This window comes from Beta vulgaris, chromosome 1 (assembly GCF_026745355.1).
Source record: "Beta vulgaris subsp. vulgaris cultivar EL10 chromosome 1, EL10.2, whole genome shotgun sequence".
NCBI lineage: Eukaryota > Viridiplantae > Streptophyta > Magnoliopsida > Caryophyllales > Amaranthaceae > Beta > Beta vulgaris.
This window is the reverse complement of record NC_079202.1, coordinates 38,938,087-38,957,365: the sequence shown is the minus strand read 5'-3', so window position 1 is coordinate 38,957,365 and position 19,279 is coordinate 38,938,087. Positions and strand designations below refer to the sequence as shown.

The 19,279-nt window shown below is 41.7% G+C and overlaps 1 protein-coding gene across 2 annotated transcripts in view; it reads left to right on the top strand.

The window, feature by feature from the left end:
* The first annotated feature begins 5,910 nt into the window (after positions 1–5,910).
* LOC104885439 (wall-associated receptor kinase-like 1) overlaps positions 5,911–19,279 on the top strand; it is a 50,360-nt gene continuing 36,991 nt past the window's right edge. The window contains exons 1-2 of one of the 2 annotated variants that reach the window (XM_048643868.2): positions 6,521–6,661; positions 6,840–7,160. In XM_048643868.2, the coding sequence (XP_048499825.1) occupies positions 6,944–7,160 (217 nt within the window). In that variant the 5' untranslated portion in view covers positions 6,521–6,661; positions 6,840–6,943. Of the gene's footprint in view, positions 7,161–19,279 lie in introns of both variants that reach the window. The other variant, XM_048643863.1, reaches the window with a different exon arrangement.

Genomic DNA, 19,279 nt, shown 5'->3' with positions numbered 1-19,279 from the left:
AAAAAAAATTGAAAGATTTTTCGGGGGAAAAAAAATTTAAACAGTAACAAGTACAACAGTGAACAGTCAGCGCTAGAAAAGAGGAGTTTAGCGCTCCTTCCTTTCCCAATACACCTCAGTACACCAAAGCAATCAATCCACATTCTCTCTCCTCTCTCATTGCGAAATTTCTAGGGTTTTTTCTGAAGGTGCATCAATGGCGGACTAACAATAGGTGAAGCCGTGAAGCTGAGACTTTCGCATTTCAGGCAGAAATTAATAAACTTCTGAGTCTCATCATCAACACTTTCTACTCTAACAAAGAGATTTTTCTTCGACAAATCATCTCTAACTCTTCAGATGTATGTCAAATTTCTCAATTTCGCTCTTTTTCTCTCTGTTTTTTTTCTCTTTTTCCTGCGTTTGGTTGACGATTTTTTTTGCTCTATTTTATTAGTCGTTGGATAAATTTAGGTTTGAGAGTTTGACGGATAAGAGTAAGCTCGATGCCTCATGCCTGAGTTGTTCATCAAGCTTGTGCGTGACAAGGTGAACAAGACCCTGTCTATTATTGACAGTTGGAATGACTAAAGGAGGTAATGTATTCTAAATTTCTAATCTTTTGCAGTTTATCTCATGATTTCTTTATTTTAGTGTTTTAGAAGAGAATCTCATATGGTGAAGTTTTGTGTGCAGCTTTATTGTTTGAATTTGGAGAACTGAAATTATGGCAGATTATTGATTATTGAGAATCTCATATGGTGAAGTTCTGTATTGAATTGATGTTTTGGTATATACTGTTCTTTCATCAGTTCATGTGAATAAGTTGTTCAATTAGATTAGAGATGCTTGTGGAGCTGTTCTATGCATATTTTGCATTTTTATGAGTGCATTGTTCTGTGACTCAATGCATATTTTTGGTATGAAATGTGGTAATTTATATTAAATAATGAATATAGGAAACTATGAGTGATACACCTAGATAAAAAAATCAAAAGTAACGGGAAAACAATCCGGTCTTCAACAATGTTTCTTTGTGTGGTAAAATTTTTAATAGTGAATATCTTTTATCTTTTTTGTGACTCCCGATTTTGAAATCCTGGCTCCGCCACTGCACCCCGCAGATTAAACCCTAACCACCCCGCAGATTAAACCCTAACCCAAATTCTCTCGTTCTTTGGTTGATCAATCGCCAGCGTCACCAAGTGAATTATAGGTATTCTTTTGAATCCTGATGTTCTCATGGCTGATCCAATGATGGCTAGTGCGTCTGCCTACGTATTTTGGTCCATGGGAATTTGATGAATATCGAAACTTGAATTTTTTTACCTTCCAACGGACTACTTCTAGGTATGCTATCATTTTGGAGTCTTTGGTGGCGAATTCTCCTTTGATTCGGCTGACTATTAACAGTGATGAGTCTCTATATACTTCAACGTCTATCGCTTTAAAATCACAGCTAATGGCTCGGGGAATGATATCTCCTTGTGGCGACTTCAACAAGATACCCAGTTCGGCTCCTTGAAAGTTTCAAGATTCATCTACATGTAGCACCCATTTAGTATTAACTGTGTTAATATCTAACCTACTCATTTCGCCTTGCGCCGACGCTTCTAGTCTTGGGCTTCAGGCAACCACAAAATCTGCTAACGCCTGTTATTTTATCGCCATCCTTAGTTGATATGTGATATCATAACTGCTAAGGGTAATAGCCCACTTGCGCATCCTTCCTGTCAATTGTGGACGGCTCAAGCTAGACTTAATAGGATAGTTAGTTTTGACATGTATTGCATGAGCTTCGAAATACTATTTCAACTTTTTGCTAGCGGTGACTAGTGCCAAGACAAGTTTTCTAAAGATGAATACCTTGTTTCGGTGTCAACAAGTGACTTACTTACATAATAAATGGTCAACTGTCCATCTGGGCCTTTGCTTCTTAAGACCATTTGACAACGTTACCAAGAGAATGTAGGGTGTAGGCTGGGATTGCTTTACCAATCGTTGGCAAGATGAGTCTGACGGACGCTATGAACTACTTGTTATGAATGGTCGTAAGGCTTTGGACGCCACAAAATTTTCTTATTAGGCGTCGACTTCCTGCTGTCGACGTCATGGAATTCCTTTCTTGACTGCATCTCTTCCTACAACCAGATCTGGGTCAAGGCTTTGGCTTGAGCATCCTCAAACGTTGGATAGGGATACTTGGTAAGCTCATTTAAATCTGAATCCTCTTCCAATCCTTGTCGAAAAGCTTCGATCGCCTTCTTGAGATCACAGTTTGGAATCGACACATTTTCCTTGTTGAACCTGTGGATAAATTCTTTCAAGGATTCATCAGACTTTTACACGATTCTATGTAAATCACTAGCCTATTTTCCCTTTTTCACGACTACTAGCGAATTGCAAAAAAATTATTAATCAATTGAGCAAAGCAAGAGATGGTACCATTGGCAAGGTGGATAAACCATTGTAAGGGTTGGTCCAGTCAACGTTGACTCGAAACCTTTACACATGCATGCTTCGCACATGTTCCGAGGAAATGAGATGGTGATCATCTGCTTCTTATATTTGTGACATGTATCATTCAGATCTGTTGTGCCATCGTACAACTTCATGTAAGGGACTGAAAATCGCTTCGGGACATCGATCATGGCATTGGCATCAGGAAATGGTGAGTCTGTGTAGCTATTTGGTGTCGCTTTTTCCGTAGGGCGTGGGACGTCGGGATCCTGGCGATTATGTCTTCTATCTGTTGAAGAAACTGCTGGATAGGATCATCAATGATGAAATACTGCTGCGCCTTAGCCTGTTCTCCAACAGGGTCGATCGACGTTGAGCTTCACGTCGACGTTAAGCTCAACGTCGACATCGACATCTCCATTTGAATCATCATCATGCATGGGGATGTTGTGGCCCACAGGAGCCTCGAATGGTCTTCCGTCTAAGCTAGGCATTCTAGAGACATCACCTATATATGTTGCGACCCTTAGGTCCTTTGAACTTTAGAGTAGATTTCAGATCTGATTCTCCTTGCATGACACGAATTAGCTAATCTGCAATTCGACCATAGCAACCTTGACGCGACTATTGAGCTCATTGATAACCTCTCAAGTAGTTACCCATTCTCCTGCCATTGCGTTTACCAAAAAAGAAAAGGCACAGACGAACTAATAGATAAAAAGAAAGTGATGATTAATGTATAACGATCTTGTTGAGGGTCTCACAGTGGGCGTCAAATTGTTTATGCCGATTTTGTACCAAGTATGATGCAAAAGGTATTGGAGAGCCAACAACAAGAACAATATATCAATGACTATGAAATAAATAGCAATTAACGAGAATTTAAATAAAGGAAGAAACATGCAAACAATTGTTGATGCGGAAAACCCAAGGAATGGGAAAAACCGCGGGTGATGCTCTTGATTACCAATCCACAATAATGATGTCGTCGTTGATCCAAATGTGTCGATACAATTAGCTCACATGCTTTGTAGAATACTAATGGAGAGATAGAATATCATCTAGGGAGTACTGAGAGTATGTAGTAGCTAGAGAGAGTAAATTAGGTTACTACTTTCCTATTTATACAATATAACCATGATAAAAAATCTTCTGTAGCCGTTGCCACAGTTTCCTTGATAATAGGACATATCACACCTTCTTTACAACTGCTTCCCTTTATTCCCTCATGTGATCATGATAACCGAAGTAACTTATCTTTTCCAATTTCAAATAATACCTCTTGCCGCCAATGTGCAATTTTTGGGCCCAACACTATTCTGAATTGTTGGGATCATGAAAAAATAATCAATAAGATTAGATTTAGCAAACTGAACAATGCTGGATTATTAGAATTAATTTTCAAAAAATAAAATGAGAGATTTGAGTAGGGGTGTTCAAAAGTACCCGATTCGGTGACCCGATCTAAAATAGTCGAGTTATTTAAAGGAAAAAAACATATATTTCCGGGTCGGATATCTGACCCGAGGTAAGCCGGGTCGTGTCATGGGTCGGTATTGTCTTGTTATCGGTTACCCGAAAACCCCTTAGCTTTTTGGTGTGCCGAATGAAGCTCGTTCTGTTATATGATTACTAGTGTATGTGTTTAATTTGCTTTCAGGCTCTTTTTCTTTTTCCTGGGTGTAGACCTACCTGTTGAACCCCATGTATGTTGTGCACATGTGAGTTGTCCCACATTGGAGAAAGAGGAGAGAAAGTACCACAATATAAGCTAGAGGAGCTACTCCTACTATTGCCAATTGCTTTTAGTATGGAACCTCCTTTGGGCTTGTATGTGGACCGAACTCTCCTCCTCCGTATTGGGAGAATGCAGAAGTAGAAGGCCAACATTATACTAACACACTTTGCTTTCCATAATCAACATCAAAACAAATCATGATATAAAAAATAAAAATAGGTTGGTTTATATATTCAAGTGGTTGCAAATGAGAATTGTACATCTAAAGAGAAAAAAACACCATTGAAACCAGCAGCAATAGTATAAGCAACATTATCAAACATAAACAAAGGTAGTCACTTGCACAACAAATCTACTTTACTAAATTATGGAAATTTGAGCAAATCCCAAGCATAAATTCAAAGCCCAGAACAAAAAATGAAAAACAAACTAAACTGACTCATTTAAAAGTAGATTTAAAACAAAATTAAGGCAACCCATACCTAAGAGCAAAGTTTAGAAGAAAAAGAGGGATCTGAAATTGCAATCTGTAAAAAAGCACTTGACAGTTGGCTTGAAATCGTCAGCTATTGTGGTTTGTTCAATTATGGCGAAAATTGACCCAAAGCTTCAACTCGTTCAATTATGGCGAAACTAATCTAGGTATATTCAATTATACTGCTTTTTGTATATTTTTGAGAAAATAATCTAGGTTTTGAGACATGGACATGGTTGAAGAGCTTAGTAAGTGAAGAAATGGTAGTCAGTGGGAGAATGGAAGGTGAAACGTGAAATTAGGGTTTTAGGTTGCTTTTTGGGTACTTTTTGGGATTTAATTTAATTTTACATTTTCTTATTTACTAACATAGCAACTACGACCAGATAATTATCGTAAATAGATTTTAACTTACTGTAATTTCACTACAAAGCCGGGAAAAAATCCCGCTAAAGTTTTGGCGAATTTTTTTGGTTCATTTACCATGAGATTTTAACAGTTACGACGAGAAATTTTCCTCCTTGTAAAAAGAAGTGATCAATTACGACCAAAATTAGAATCTGGTCGTAATATGAACTTTTTTACGACCAGATTCGCGTGTGGTTGTAATATTTGGTCGTTGATGATGCTTTTTGTAGTAGTGGCATTAACGATCCCATGCTCCAACCTGAGGGGGTATTGAGATATCTCATATATTAGACAACATATAATATGCTTTGATGTATTTCCTTATTTGAGAGAGTCCTTGTTTGACAAGGTTGTATTGTATTATATACTTCGAAAACGGTAATGAGAAGGACACAAAACAATTCAACCTAAAACATACTTCCTCTGTTTAGAAATAGTTGCACCATTTCTACTTTTCACGCATGCCGATGTATGATTTCAACCATTAATATTTTTAATTATCAACAAGTAAAAATTATAAAAAGTTTATATTAAAAAAATTTACATCGAGACGAATCTAACAAGATCCCACATGACTATGTTTTTCCTAAAATATAAATCACTAAAGACAATCTAAGTGTAAGATGTGAATAGTGCACAAAATAGAAATGGTGCAACTATTTCTAAACGGAGGAAGTATTTCTTTACAAGACCCCTTCCTTTATCTCCTTGACTTTCTCTAGTTCTCTGCTCCCACATGGCGTCGCAATGACCAAAACGTCCAAGCAACTCTGCTATATACTGTTGGTCTTCTTCATATGAAACAATCAACTTTTTTTTGCCTATTCGATGTCACTTGTCAGTAGGTAGCAGTAGGTACTTTGTGCAATGTTTTGGTTGAATGATGTTCAAATTTGTACTAATTATTGAGATTTTTAGGACTCAGTTGATTTATTTGTTAGAAATTTTTTTGTATACATTGATTGGTCTTCTTATCTAACCTGCATTTATACACATGAAGTTGGAAGACTAAAAGAACAAAAATGAATCCGGGTACACTGTGACCCGACCTGAAAAAGTCGGATACCCGGTTTTCGCGGGTCGGGTCACGGCCCTTTTGATTACCCGCAAAAGCGGGTATCCGAAAAACCGGTACCCAATAATGAACACCCCAATTAATTTGAGACTTGAGCGATAGTAGAAGAAAGTGAGTATACGGAGCAATTAACGTCAATGTCATTGGTACCAAAAAGAAAAAGAAAAAGAAAAAGAAAAAGAAAAAGAAAAAGAAAAGAATCACAGCACTCAAGAGGAGTATAACGGTAGACCTTAGCTTGTGTGGAGCTCTATCCTCAGAAATGTGATGAATAGTCAAAATGAAAATCCTGAACTCATCGACATTGCTTGTATCACTAATCATCTCGTCTTGTTTATGGAAACTATCTGACCAGCATAATCATAAAGATTGCATACATCAATGCGGCGAAAGAGCAATCCCCTATCCTTTTGGAATCGGACCTGACTACTGCTCCTTAAGCCCAGACTTTGCTGTCTCTTGTATTTCTTTCTCATCATCATCACAAATACCTTTCTTAAAGAAACTCAACCTCGAGATTTTCGAGGTGCGAAACAGTGATTTCCCAAAGTTCTATGGAACAGTATTTGTTAAGATCCCATCAGTCACTGCTTGTAATGATACTGAGATTCGATGGAACGGTCCTAACTTGGGCAACTCTATCTTTTCATTTTACTCCCAAGACTCATTGATGATCCCTAGTAAGAATGTCTTTGTATCTGTAGGATGCCATGGATATGCCTTGTTCTACAATCAATATGGTGACTCGTGGGGATGCACCTCAGTTTGTACTCCAGATAACAAGGATTCGCTTTCAACACCAGATAGGATGGACCTATGTTATGGCTTTAACAATTGCTGCCTAATATCAGACATGATGGTGTCTGATCAATATAGAATTAGCGTGAGCGTCCACAACGGATTAAAGCACTGCAGATCGGCTTATTTGATAAGTCAGGATTATTTGGCAACACTTGAATCAGCTGTAGCTCCTATGCCTGCTGTCCCGGTGGTACTTCATTGGATTAATAAGGACATGTTTTCAGGTATAGTAGCATGATTGTTATTGTTTTTGATCAGTAGTCTCACAATTAGTAATCGAGTTAAGAGTTAAGTATCGTTATTTTCAGCTGATTTTTATAACATCGATATCCTATAAGGATTCAAACTCAAACTTGACTTCATCCATCCTCAAATTTTCTCTTTGACTCTTTGGGTTAAACTTGTAATTTTATCATTGGGAATTCTCACCAATTATAAAAAATTGCGTAGTACTTAAAGCTTACTAGATTTGATTAATGTATAATATCAACATAACAAAAATTGTCAATTTTAGTAATACATGTAATTAATGATGTGAATTGTTAAAGGTAGTGCATTTGACTTTGGGGACCATGAAAATCAAACAAAAACAGTTATTTGAATATGAAGAGAGTGTTATTTTTTCTCCATCATTGTTTTTATGCACGGAATTAATGATATTTAGTTCTTAAAAACGACTTTTTTTTAGTGAAACTGCTTTTCCAGTATATGTTGAATGGACCAAATTGAAATTTAATATAACTAAAGCAAATATTTATTCATCACATCTTACGAATTTCAAAATTCTCCTCATTTATTTCAAACAACAATAAAAGCTAACTCATGACTGCTGACGAGTGGAAACAAGTCATTCCTTGGGCCTACACCTGTTGAAACCCATTAAGTGCCCACTTGTGAGTGTCCCACATTGGAGAAAGAGGAGAGAATAAACCACTTTATAAGATAAGGAGTTACTCCACCTATCACCAATTGGTTTTAGGATGGAACCTCCTAACTTATAAGTGGGCTAAACTCTCCTCCTCCTTATTGGGTTACCCAGGCCCATTTTCATATAATCTGAAAATTAACATGGTATCAGAGCCCGGGTTGCGGGTCTTGTCTAAAATGGGTGTTTAATAGCTACTGGATAAGGATTTACCTCGACAGGATGTCCAGCCCCTAAGAGGATTATTGCTCTGACCTTGGGCTAAACTCTCCTCCTCCTTATTGGGTTACCCAGGCCCATTTTCATATAATCTGAAAATTAACAACACCTTAAGCGTACCACATATTTTACAAGACACATACTAGTAATAAATTTTTTAAACGGGGAGGAGATCACATAAGAGGGGATAAAACCTTCTAACTTGCGCTTGCATCAACACCGTACCAGGGGAGAGGGACAAGGCCTTGAATATTTACGGTGGCGACGACTAAAAACCTTAGATTCTTTGGCAGACTTCTGATTGGATTTGAGCTTACACTAGGCAATATGATTTTTGCATGTTAGACCTGGCGATCCTTAGCGCTTTCATCATTGTGTCCTTCTTTCCGTTTTGCTGACGTCATTGGAACCATTGATGATAACGACCTTTCCTTTTAAACTTGCAATTAGAACTTATGTGGAACATGATGATAACGACCTTTCCTCTACTTCCCTTAAATCTTGTTGTAAATGATTTGGACCCTTACAAAGTAGCAAACATCATGTTGTAAGCTTTCTCATGCATAGCACTAGGAAATGAGGCACCAAATTCACTTAAAGTTGGGGTAAGAGGGTTCTTTAGTGGAGCTAAATAGGATGCACGGAAATCGGAACATTAGAATCAACCGCCATGATATCTCCATACAAGGGCTTACCCTCCTCTAATGCACACTTAAAAAAGCTAGTCATGTGAGTCTCATAGCTCTCCATCCGAACTTCTTGTTAAAACATGGATTATATGTTGTTGGGTGATGCTATAAGCATCCATGTTCTCAAAACTTCTTTTGAAGGTTTGGTTCCATTAAAGCTAGCATAAGGCTAGTACCAACCTTTTCTGATCTGCTTAGCTTTCTCAACATTATTAGTAGAAGTAGAGGATAATGTTAAGATTGGGGTTTCAAGGAAATCTCTCGACCTTCATACCTGAGAACGATTCTTAGGTTTCGCTCCCTATTAAGGAAATTGTTACCTCTTAGTTTATCCTTCTCAAGGAGTGAAAGTAAGTTAAAAACTGAACTGATGTTGTTGTTGTTGTCGTTGTTTCGATACATGATTTCTACAATAGAAAGTTTGTAAAATTTATCATGTTTATCATAATATTTTTGAATTAAGGATTTAAAACTTTTTAAAAGAAATAATAAAAGATATACACTTAGTTCCCTTTTGAATTAGGCGATTCTAATATCCAATCCAACATAATCCTAAGGGGACTTTGGCCTCTCCTCAAAATTATATGTCAAGGCCAGTAAACATTTTAATGACATGAATATTACGATGGATCTCTAGAATGGGATGAAACACATTGCAATGAATAATAAGGAGCCTTGGGTTCTACTTGGTGACATTAATGCCTCAGGTAGTGTTGAAGAAAGCATTGGTTCAATGGTGAAGATTGCTGAAATTAAGCCTATGGTGGATTGTATGACTTTTTGCAATTTGGTTGATGTGAAAGCCTCAGGTAGACATTTTACTAGGAATAATAAATATGAGGAAAATCAGAGAGTTTTTTCTAGGATTGATAGGATTATTACTAATCATGAAAGGATTAATACTTATGATATGGCTGAAGCCAATTTCCTTCCAGAGGGAAACTTTGATCATACCCCTGTATTTATGAGAGTGTATCCTGACGGTTAGTGTATGGGTACTACCAAAGTTTGCTAGCGGACACCTATATGGGCCGAAAGCAAACTATGAGGACGTGAACTCATAAAAGACAAAGCACATACCTTCTGACCATTGGCCGAGACTGCCGTCGCATCCGCAGAAAATGACAAAGCAAAGGGAATCTTCGGCAGTACAAGTGTTGCAGGATTACGCACCCTGTTAAGTGAATAGTACGCCTATAGATAGCGAATCAGTACTATTCTTGCAGGTACATTCTCTCATACTAAAAATAGTTTATCTCTCTCTCTCTTAAATCCTTTTGGGCATTAGCTGACTTGAGCGTCGGAGGGGGTTTCCTCGAAACACCCCCGAGGGTAGCTCACGTTTGTTATCTTTGCAGATCATCCCTCATGGACAGTCACTTCATTGTCGGACACTGCTAAAGTCCGACATCGTTTTCGATACCGAAACAACTGGCGCTAAAAGGAGGGGGACTCTCACCCTTCTAAGGTATCAGTCATGGAGGATGCAAACAATACTACCCACGGTCAGCCCGAGCTCGAGCAGGGTCAGACTTCCTCGCAGCCAGTTATCACTGGAGAGATGGGAAATCCACAGTTCCATTACCGGACACCGGGGAACGAAGAGCAAACCCCAAACAACAATGTGCCATTCAATCTGGCTCAGCTAAGTCAATTCTCTCCCGAACAATTGCAAATCGTAGCGTCATTCATCCAGATGCTGACAGGTAATCCTCAACAAAATATTCCTCCCCAACCATCTGGCGGCACCCGTAAGCGACCACTGGCTATGGCTGGTAGAAATGCGGACGGTACCTCGCTTCGAAAGATGCAATCATTGGGAAGGGAGGGGCGTGAGATGGAGAGGAAGATAGACTGATCTGACTATGATGAAGAGGTTCTAGAAACGGAGGAGCTATACCACTTTGAAGAAGAAACGCAGGGTTACTCTCGCCGTGAGTACAACACCGCCGGTGCTAGTAACTATTCGCCCGGGGGTCACCTCTTGATCAAGCCCAAGCTCTCCCCCTTCACTTTGGAGATATTAAATCATCCTATGATGAGAATCAAGATGCCGTCCTCCAAGTACGATGGCACTTCATATCCTGATGATCATGTTGCAGCCTATGAGGGACACATGTTCCTTTATACTCAGGTGGACGCCATATGGTGCAAAGTTTTCCCATCAACTCTGACGGGAATAGCTCAGACGTGGTTTAAAAGCCTCAAACCAGGTAGCATCTCCAATTTCTCTCAGCTATCGTCTATGTTTAGTACGCATTTTGTATGTAACGGGCGTCGTGAGGGCACTACTGGGGAATTGCTCTCGGTCAAGCAATGTGCCAATGAAAGCTTGAGGGATTGTATTGGCCGTTTCAATGTCGAGGCGGTCTCGATACCTCGATTGGAGCAGGATGTGGCCGTTTTAGCTTTAATGACAGGACTTAAGGAGGGATCACCCTTCCGGAACTACTTGGGTCGAAAATCCTATACATCTCTGGGTCCCGTCCTTGGCAAGGCCAACGATTATGTAAGAGGGGAAGAGTTTGATAAGGCCGTAAGCAACCGAGAGTCAGAAAAGAAGGATGATAAGCAGAAAAAGGAGAAAGGTCGTGAAATGGATCGAGGTCGAGATGAAAGAAAGCAAGAATCGAACATGATCAAAAGAGGAAATGACCGGGAAAGGGAGAATGAGAAGTATGATCGCGATCGCAGAGATCGTGAAATAAGCAGCCGAGAGGGAGGTGAACGCAAGGAAAGATTTGATGCGTACACCCAGCTTACCACCTCAAGAAGCCAGATTTTTCTGATGAACAAAGATAGTGACAAGTGGCAGCGTCCAAGGCAGATGTTTCATAAGAGTCGTGACAGGAGTAAGTGGTGTGATTTCCATGGGGATCACGGTCATCTAACTGAAGATTGCTGGCACCTAAAGGATAAACTGGAGGATTTGATAAGAAGAGGTTACTTCAGTCAGTATAAAGCTCAAACCAAAGAGGGCGATTTGGTAAAGCCAGCGAATCGAAATGTTCAGTCTCGGATCAGCGAGATTCATGTTATTAGCGGAGGTCCCATCCATGAAGGAAGTGTTAATGGTGCGAAGGCGAGCTTGAAGGAGTTCAGGCATCATGTCAATTTCAATGCAAGTCTGCCATGGAAAAATCCGCCAGCAATGCCAGTGATGTCATTCACGCTTGAGGACACTAAACATGTCGTTTATCCTCATGACGATCCATTGGTAGTAACAATGAAAATCTCAAACTGCCTGGTTCACCGAGTTTTAGTGGACGGAGGCAGTTTTGCAAACATTCTATACTTGTCAACATTTGAAAAACTCATGATTGGCCGAAAGTACTTTAAGCCGGTCAGATATCCGGTCATCGGATTCACGGGAGCATCAGTGGTGCCGGAAGGACTAATTTCCCTCCAAGTGCGTATTGGGGAAAATGATACAACCAGAGATGTCATGACCGAGTTCCTAGTGGTGGATGTTCCGGGAGCATATAACGCCATCATCGGCCGTCCTTTCATTCATGACGTCCAAGGTGTCGTCTCAACTTACCATCAAACAATGCTGTATGTTTCCAATGGCGGATCAACATCAAGGTTAAAGGGTAACCAAGAGATGGCAAGGTCATGGTATTTAACAACACTGAAGCAGCCTGCCAGGAGATTCCCAATAGAAAACCCTCACCCGCCATCAAGAAAGCAGAGGAGGGCCCAGAGGAGAGCCCAAATTGAAGGACATGAGGATAATGAAGCAGAGGAGGTAGATACCGTCAGGTTGAGTAAGGAAGTACCATTGGAAGAATTGGAGTCCCGACCGGAGGATGAGTCGAGACCAAAGCCAGACAGAGAAACCAGACAAGAAGCGCTAGCGGATGATCCTGCCAGGTCGGTCGCTGTCGGGATGGACATGGACCTAGAGGTCAGGGTCAACCTGGTGACTCTCCTAAGAGAAAATGCTGACATATTCACATTCTCGGCGGATGAGATGCCGGGCATAGACCCAGCCGTGATGGTCCATCGTCTAAACGTCGATAGTGCAGTCCGACCAGTAAAGCAGAAGAAAAGGGCTTTTTCAGCTGAGAAGAACAAAGCCATTAAGAGGAAGTAGAAAAACTGATGACAGCCGATTTCATCGAACCTTGTGATTATCTAGAATGGCTGGCAAATGTAGTGATGGTATAAAAGGCTAATGGCCAATGGCGTATGTGCGTGGACTTTACAAATCTGAATAGGGCATGCCCTAAGGCTTGCTATCCTCTGCCAAGGATAGACCAGCTAGTAGACTCCACTAGCGGACATGCTTTACTGAGCTTCATGGATGCATTTTCAGGATATCACCAGATCAGTCTGTTAAAAGAAGACCGAAAGAAAACAACATTCATTACGAATGGAGGTGTATACAATTATAAGGCAATGCCATTTGGCTTGAGAAACGCTGGCGCAACCTATCAAAAGCTGGTCGACAAAGTCTTTGCAAACCAAAAAGGGCGAAATATAGAAGTATACGTAGATGACTCCATAGTGAAAAGTAAAACTGACCGGGAGCACTTGGCGGATTTGGAGGAAACGTTCAATACATCAAGAGAGTACAACATGAAGTTGAACCCAAAAAAGTGTGTCTTTGGTGTAAGAGCAAGAAAATTCTTGGGGTTTATGGTGAGTAAGAGAGGCATTGATGCGAACCCGGACAAAGTCCAGGCGATTTTGAGTCTCCCCGAGCCGAAAGGAGTCAAGGACATCCAGAGACTGACGGGAAGGATGGCAGCCTTAACAAGATTTATCTCAAAATCGGCCGATAAGGCCCTCCCATTTTTTACGCTGCTGAGAGGGAACAAGAAGTTTGAATGGGGAGAGGAGCAGAGTAAAGCTTTCTCGGCCGTCAAAGAGCACCTCGCAAAACTGCTAACAATATCAAGGCCGGAGCAGGAGATACATTACAGTTATATATCTCGACCTCTCCCAAGACCGTGGCCGCGGTATTGATAACAGAGAAGGAGAAGCATCCAATATACTTTGTCAGTCACATCCTCAATGGGCATGAGAACCGTTACTAGCTGATTGAAAAAATGGCGCTACCAGTCGTCATAGCGGCCAGATTGCTTAGACCCTATTTCGACTGTCATCCAATACAAGTGTTAACAAATCAGCCATTGGAAAAAGCACTGCAAAGGATGGATACTTCCGGAGGTTTGCTGAAATGGGCCGTGGAGTTGTCATAATATGATATCCAATACAAGCCGCGAACAGCCATAAAAGCCCAAGCATTGGCAGACTTCATAACTGAAGCATACGAAGAGGATGAAGTAAAATAAAAGGAGTCGTGGTTGTTGGAAGTCGATGGATCTTCGGCCGCGAGTGGAGCAGGGGTCGGGATTGTGATCACAGGCCCAGAGGGAAATGTCTTTGAGTATGCGATTAAATTCACGTTCCCAGCCTCAAAGAACGAATCGAAGTATGAGGCGGCCATTGCCGGATTGAGAATGTGCATCGCGGCATGAGCCAATAATGTCCTCTTGAAAACAGATTCACAGCTAGTCATCGGCCAGCTTAGAGGAGAGTTCGAGGTCCGAGAGGCCAATATGGTCAAGTATGTAGAGAAAGCGAAAGAGGTAATAGCCCAGCTTGAGCAATTTGAGGTTGAGGCAATCCCTAGGGCCGAGAACAGGAAGGCGGACGCGTTATCCAAGCTTGCCAGTTCAGACTCTGTTCATATTGAGGGGATGGTAGTTATTGATATACTCAAATAAAAAAGCATCACCCCGAGGGTGGCCGTAATAAATAGCATTGATCAGCAAGGAGAATGGTTCACAGAACTGGTAGAATATAAGCTGACAGGAGCGCTCCCGGCGGATCCCATGTCTGCTAAGAAGCTGCAAAAGCAGGCTAATTGGTATGTAATATACCAAAATGAGTTGTACAAGAAGTTGTTTAGTTTGCCAATACTAAAATGCACAACAGCCGCTGAGGCCATGAAGATATGGAAGAAATTCACGAAGGATTTTGTGGGAATCACATTGGAGGAAAAGCATTGGCCCTAAAGGAACTCAGAGCTGGATTTTATTGGCCTAGTATGCTAGCAGATGCACAGAACTATGTGAGAAAATGCGATAAGTGCCAGAGATTCGCTCCGGTGATAAATAGGCCCCCAAATGATTTGCAACCAATCCTGTGTCCGATACCATTTGCATAGTGGGGAATGGATATCTTGGGACCATTCACTACCGCATCAGGAGGAAGACGTTTCCTAATTGTGGGAATCGATTATTTTACAAAGTGGATATAGGCAGAGCCGACATCAAAGATAAAGGCAAATTAAGTAAAAAAATTCATCTGGCAAAATATCATGACTAGGTTTGGCATCCCGGTCGCAATCGTGTTTGATCACAGGGTTCAGTTTGGTTGCCGGCCCATCCGATCTTTCCTCTCGGATTTCCGGGTCAAATTTGCGTACTCAGCAGTATGTCATCCCCAAAGCAATGGCCAAGCAGAAGCGCGAACAAACAAATTCTGAACGCCTTGAAGAAGAAGTTAGATGAATTCAAATGAAAATGGGTTGAAATGGTGCCTGCCGTTCTGTGGGCAAATAGGACAACTGAAAAAGAAGCGACGGGAGAAAGTCCTTTCAAGTTAGCCTTTGGAGCAGAAGCAGTGCTGCCAGTAGAAGTAGGGCTGCCCACTTACCGAGTAAAACATCAAATCCTAGAGAAGAATGATCATGCATTAAGGTAGGATATGGACTTCTTGCCCGAGATAAGACTGAAGGCAGAGCTGAGAGCAACAATATACAAGGACTGAATCAGCAAAGCATATAACAAAAGGGTAATGGAAAGGCCGCTAGCTAAGGGTGAACTGGTTCCGCGAAGGACGGCCGCTACCGGAAAAGCGCATGCTGAGGGTAAGCTAACTGCTAACTGGGAAGGCCCATACATCCTAGCTCGGAAGATAGGTCCCGTATCCTTCATCCTAAAAGGAATGGATGGGAAGGAGCTCAAGAACTGTTGGAATGCTTATGTCCTTAAAAAGTACTATGTGTAGTCAAGAAATGATGTAATGGGCCGAGAGCCTTTGATTGCATTATATAAATAACACTATGTCAGCATTCCGATATATTTTGTTTTTTTTTTTACTTTCTGTTGTTCCCTACATCTTAATTGCAAAATATTAACTGATTAACAGCCATAATAAAGGTTAACGGCCATATGACAGGCAAAGTAATTGTTAACTGCCACATGACAGGCGCAATAAAGGTTAACGGCCATATGACAGGCAAAATAATTATTAACTGCCACATGACAGGCGCAATAAAGGTTAGCGGCCATATGACAGGCAAAATAATTGTTAACTGCCACATGACAGGCGCAATAAAGGTTAACAGCCATATGACAGGCAAAATAATTGTTAACTGCCACATGACAGGCGTAATAAACATTAACGGCCACATGACAGGCGAAACAAATATTATCCAAATGACAGGCAAAACAAAGGATAGCAAAATAGTTGTTAACAACCAGCAGATAGGCAAAATAATTACAAACGGCTAAATAACAGGCCCTGAACAAGCAAAAGTTGAAGAAATTAAGAAAGTTCATAAATGTCAAAAGGCAATGTGCTTCGAACACAAAAGGTGAATCATAAATTACTGGCATGGCGGCCAACTACAAACAAAATTAGGCAGCCATTCAAAACACGACATTTATGAATTCAGTAGCAAAAATTTAGTTCAAAAGTTTACATGCCATTTAAAGGCTGACAACTAAAAACTATTACAAACTATTTGACGCTACAGAAGAGGTTGAACATGACCGCCAAAGTCTTCAGGAAGGAGGCGCCTCATCTTCAATAGTGGGTAGGATGTTGGCAATAACGTCCTCAGGGCAGATGTAGGGCTCATCCACCAAGGGACGCTGATGGACGCCTTCACCAAAAGTGGTCTCCATTCGCTCCGAATCGAAATCAGGATAAGAATGGCAGACACACCTCTTGGCGGCCACCCATCCGCCATCATATCGCTCGCCCAGAAGCCCGACGAATTCGTCGGACTTCTTGAAACCGGCCACAGCAGTTTGGCGGGCTTCAGCCACAGCAGCTTCTACTGCACTCTTCGTCTCGTCCTTGGCAGCTTGGAGAGCGGTTTCCAAATTAGAATGTTTGACTCTGAGATCCTCCAGGTCCTTAGCCTTCTGCCGCAATCCCTCCAGCTCCTTGTCGGCTTCAGTTTTGGCTCGCTTTTCGGACTTCAGGTCGGTCTTCAGCTGAGTAATTTGAGAATGAAGACCGTCCCGGTCAGCCTCCAAGCCCTTGATGACCCCACTGGCGCTCTCAGCTACGCGCTGGTACTCCAGATATTGAGATATAAGCTCCACAGCAGAGTTCCCGGCCTATAAAACACAACAAGAGAAAGGGTTATATATATATATATATATATATATATATATATATATATATATATATATATATATATATATATAATATATATATATATATATATATATATATATATATATATATATATATATATATATTATATATATATATATATATATATATATATATATATATATATATATATATAAAATAAATAATATGTACTTACCACAACAAGGTCGTGAGCCAATTGAGCAGCAGGTGCCACCAACTTATCAGCAGGGCGGTCAAATGGCAGCTGAAGCCCCTTCAGAAGACGGTACCCCAGAGTACCGCCATTAGTAGGGATGTCCGCGAAGATAGATTCATCTTCCCTCACATCCAGAGCTGGTCTGAACGGCTGGCCGACAGTAGAAGGAGGATGAAAGAGGGCAGGTTTGACAGAGGCGCAAAGAGGGACGATGTTCGTCCCTATCCACTCCTGGGCCCGGCAGTAAATTCCCAGACCTAAGTCCGAGAGAAAGCTCGGCCTGCTGAGCATCTCGTACACCCTCTGGCGGGTGGAAGAGCTAGACCCAAAGGCAGCTTCCTTGCTGCGAGCCAAAGAATCCGATGACCGTTGAACCTCCGGCACAGGATCCCGTATAGGGGAGATAGAGAGCCCCTGATTTTCATTGATGGTCACGTCCATAGAATCAACTTCTACAGACTGACGCTTCTGAGGGGTCTCAACCTCAGGATCCCTGGGACGCCGACGGGAAGTGCTACCACCACCTCTGTTAATAGGGACTTGGATGGTGGAGCGAGTTGGGGTTGACTCCCCTCGACCGGGAGCCCGGCCTTGAGTTCCTCCGGCACGACGAACCGTTCTCCCAACTCGGCCGCCGCGACCGGGATTCCTGTCAGCACCACGTGGGCTTCCAGTAAGCCCATGGATGGTGTCGTAGTAAAAAATAGGCTCTTCTGGAGCTTGAGTAATTGGACGCAATTGGTCGTCTAAACCCAAGTCTTCCAAATCCAAGCTGACGTCACCTGAAAAGGAAATCACAAGTGAGGCGCAAGTCAACTAGTACGTCAGCGTATCAAGAAAATATATATCTATAAGCATGCATGAATTCCAAAGGATCTTGTCGGACCAGAATTCATGTTACACACCTTCTAGATGAGTCCGGCATAGAAAAACGACAGACAAAGGCTCGTTACCAAGAATATACTTGGCATGAGGAAGCCAAGTACAAGGAATTCTCATCTCAGTCTCCTCCCCCTCAACGGCCACGTCCACTGAGTCAAAGTATTTAAAAGCTTCTTTCTCGGCCTCAGACAAGTCATACTTAGGTATGTCATCCATCCATGGATAAGGCTTGGTATAGTGGCAGCGAAGAGGAAAATCATCCGGGACCTTGAGCCAGTAGAAAGCTCCCTGCCAACTCTTCAGACTACTCATCTTCGGATAAACAGTCATTTTGTCCTTGTACGTCATCAGAGACCACCAACCTTTCTCGGCAGAGCCGTTCCGCCTCAGCCACTGCAAATGCCGGAACAAGTTCAAGGTCTCAGGAAAGCCCAGGTAGCGGCAAACCCAGACGTAAGCAACTATATTCCTCATGGCCAAGGGTGTCAGCTGAGCAAGGCAGACATTGAAGGCCTGAAGGATCTTCGCTAACACTAGGTCTAGCGGAAATCGTAGCCCAAAATCAAAGTGATGGGCATACATAGCTACATGACCGGCAGGACAGTCGATCACCTTTGCTCCCTCAGCCGGAATCACTAGACTATACTCGGGTGGAAACCCATAAAGTTTCCTAGCAACCTCACAATAGTTCAGCTCCAAAACTGCTGCCCGCCAGCTTTTGCAGATGACAGTCTTCTTGGGACCGTCACTACAATCCAAAGGCAGCCATCTCCCAGAATGGAGAATGAAGGGGAAGCATCAGTCTCCATGCTGGCGATAGAGTCACTATCAGAACCTAAATTGACAACAGGAGGGTGACAAGGATGAGAAGGAGTTGAATCTCGGGCAAGGCGATCAAAAACACTGGGGTCAGTCACGACGCCAGCATCAGCCAAACTTTCCAACCAGGCATGCTCCCTCAAGGGTTGAACATCCAGACCGGGAACAGCATCAGGGGGAGGGTGCCTAAGGGTCCTACGGGCCAGA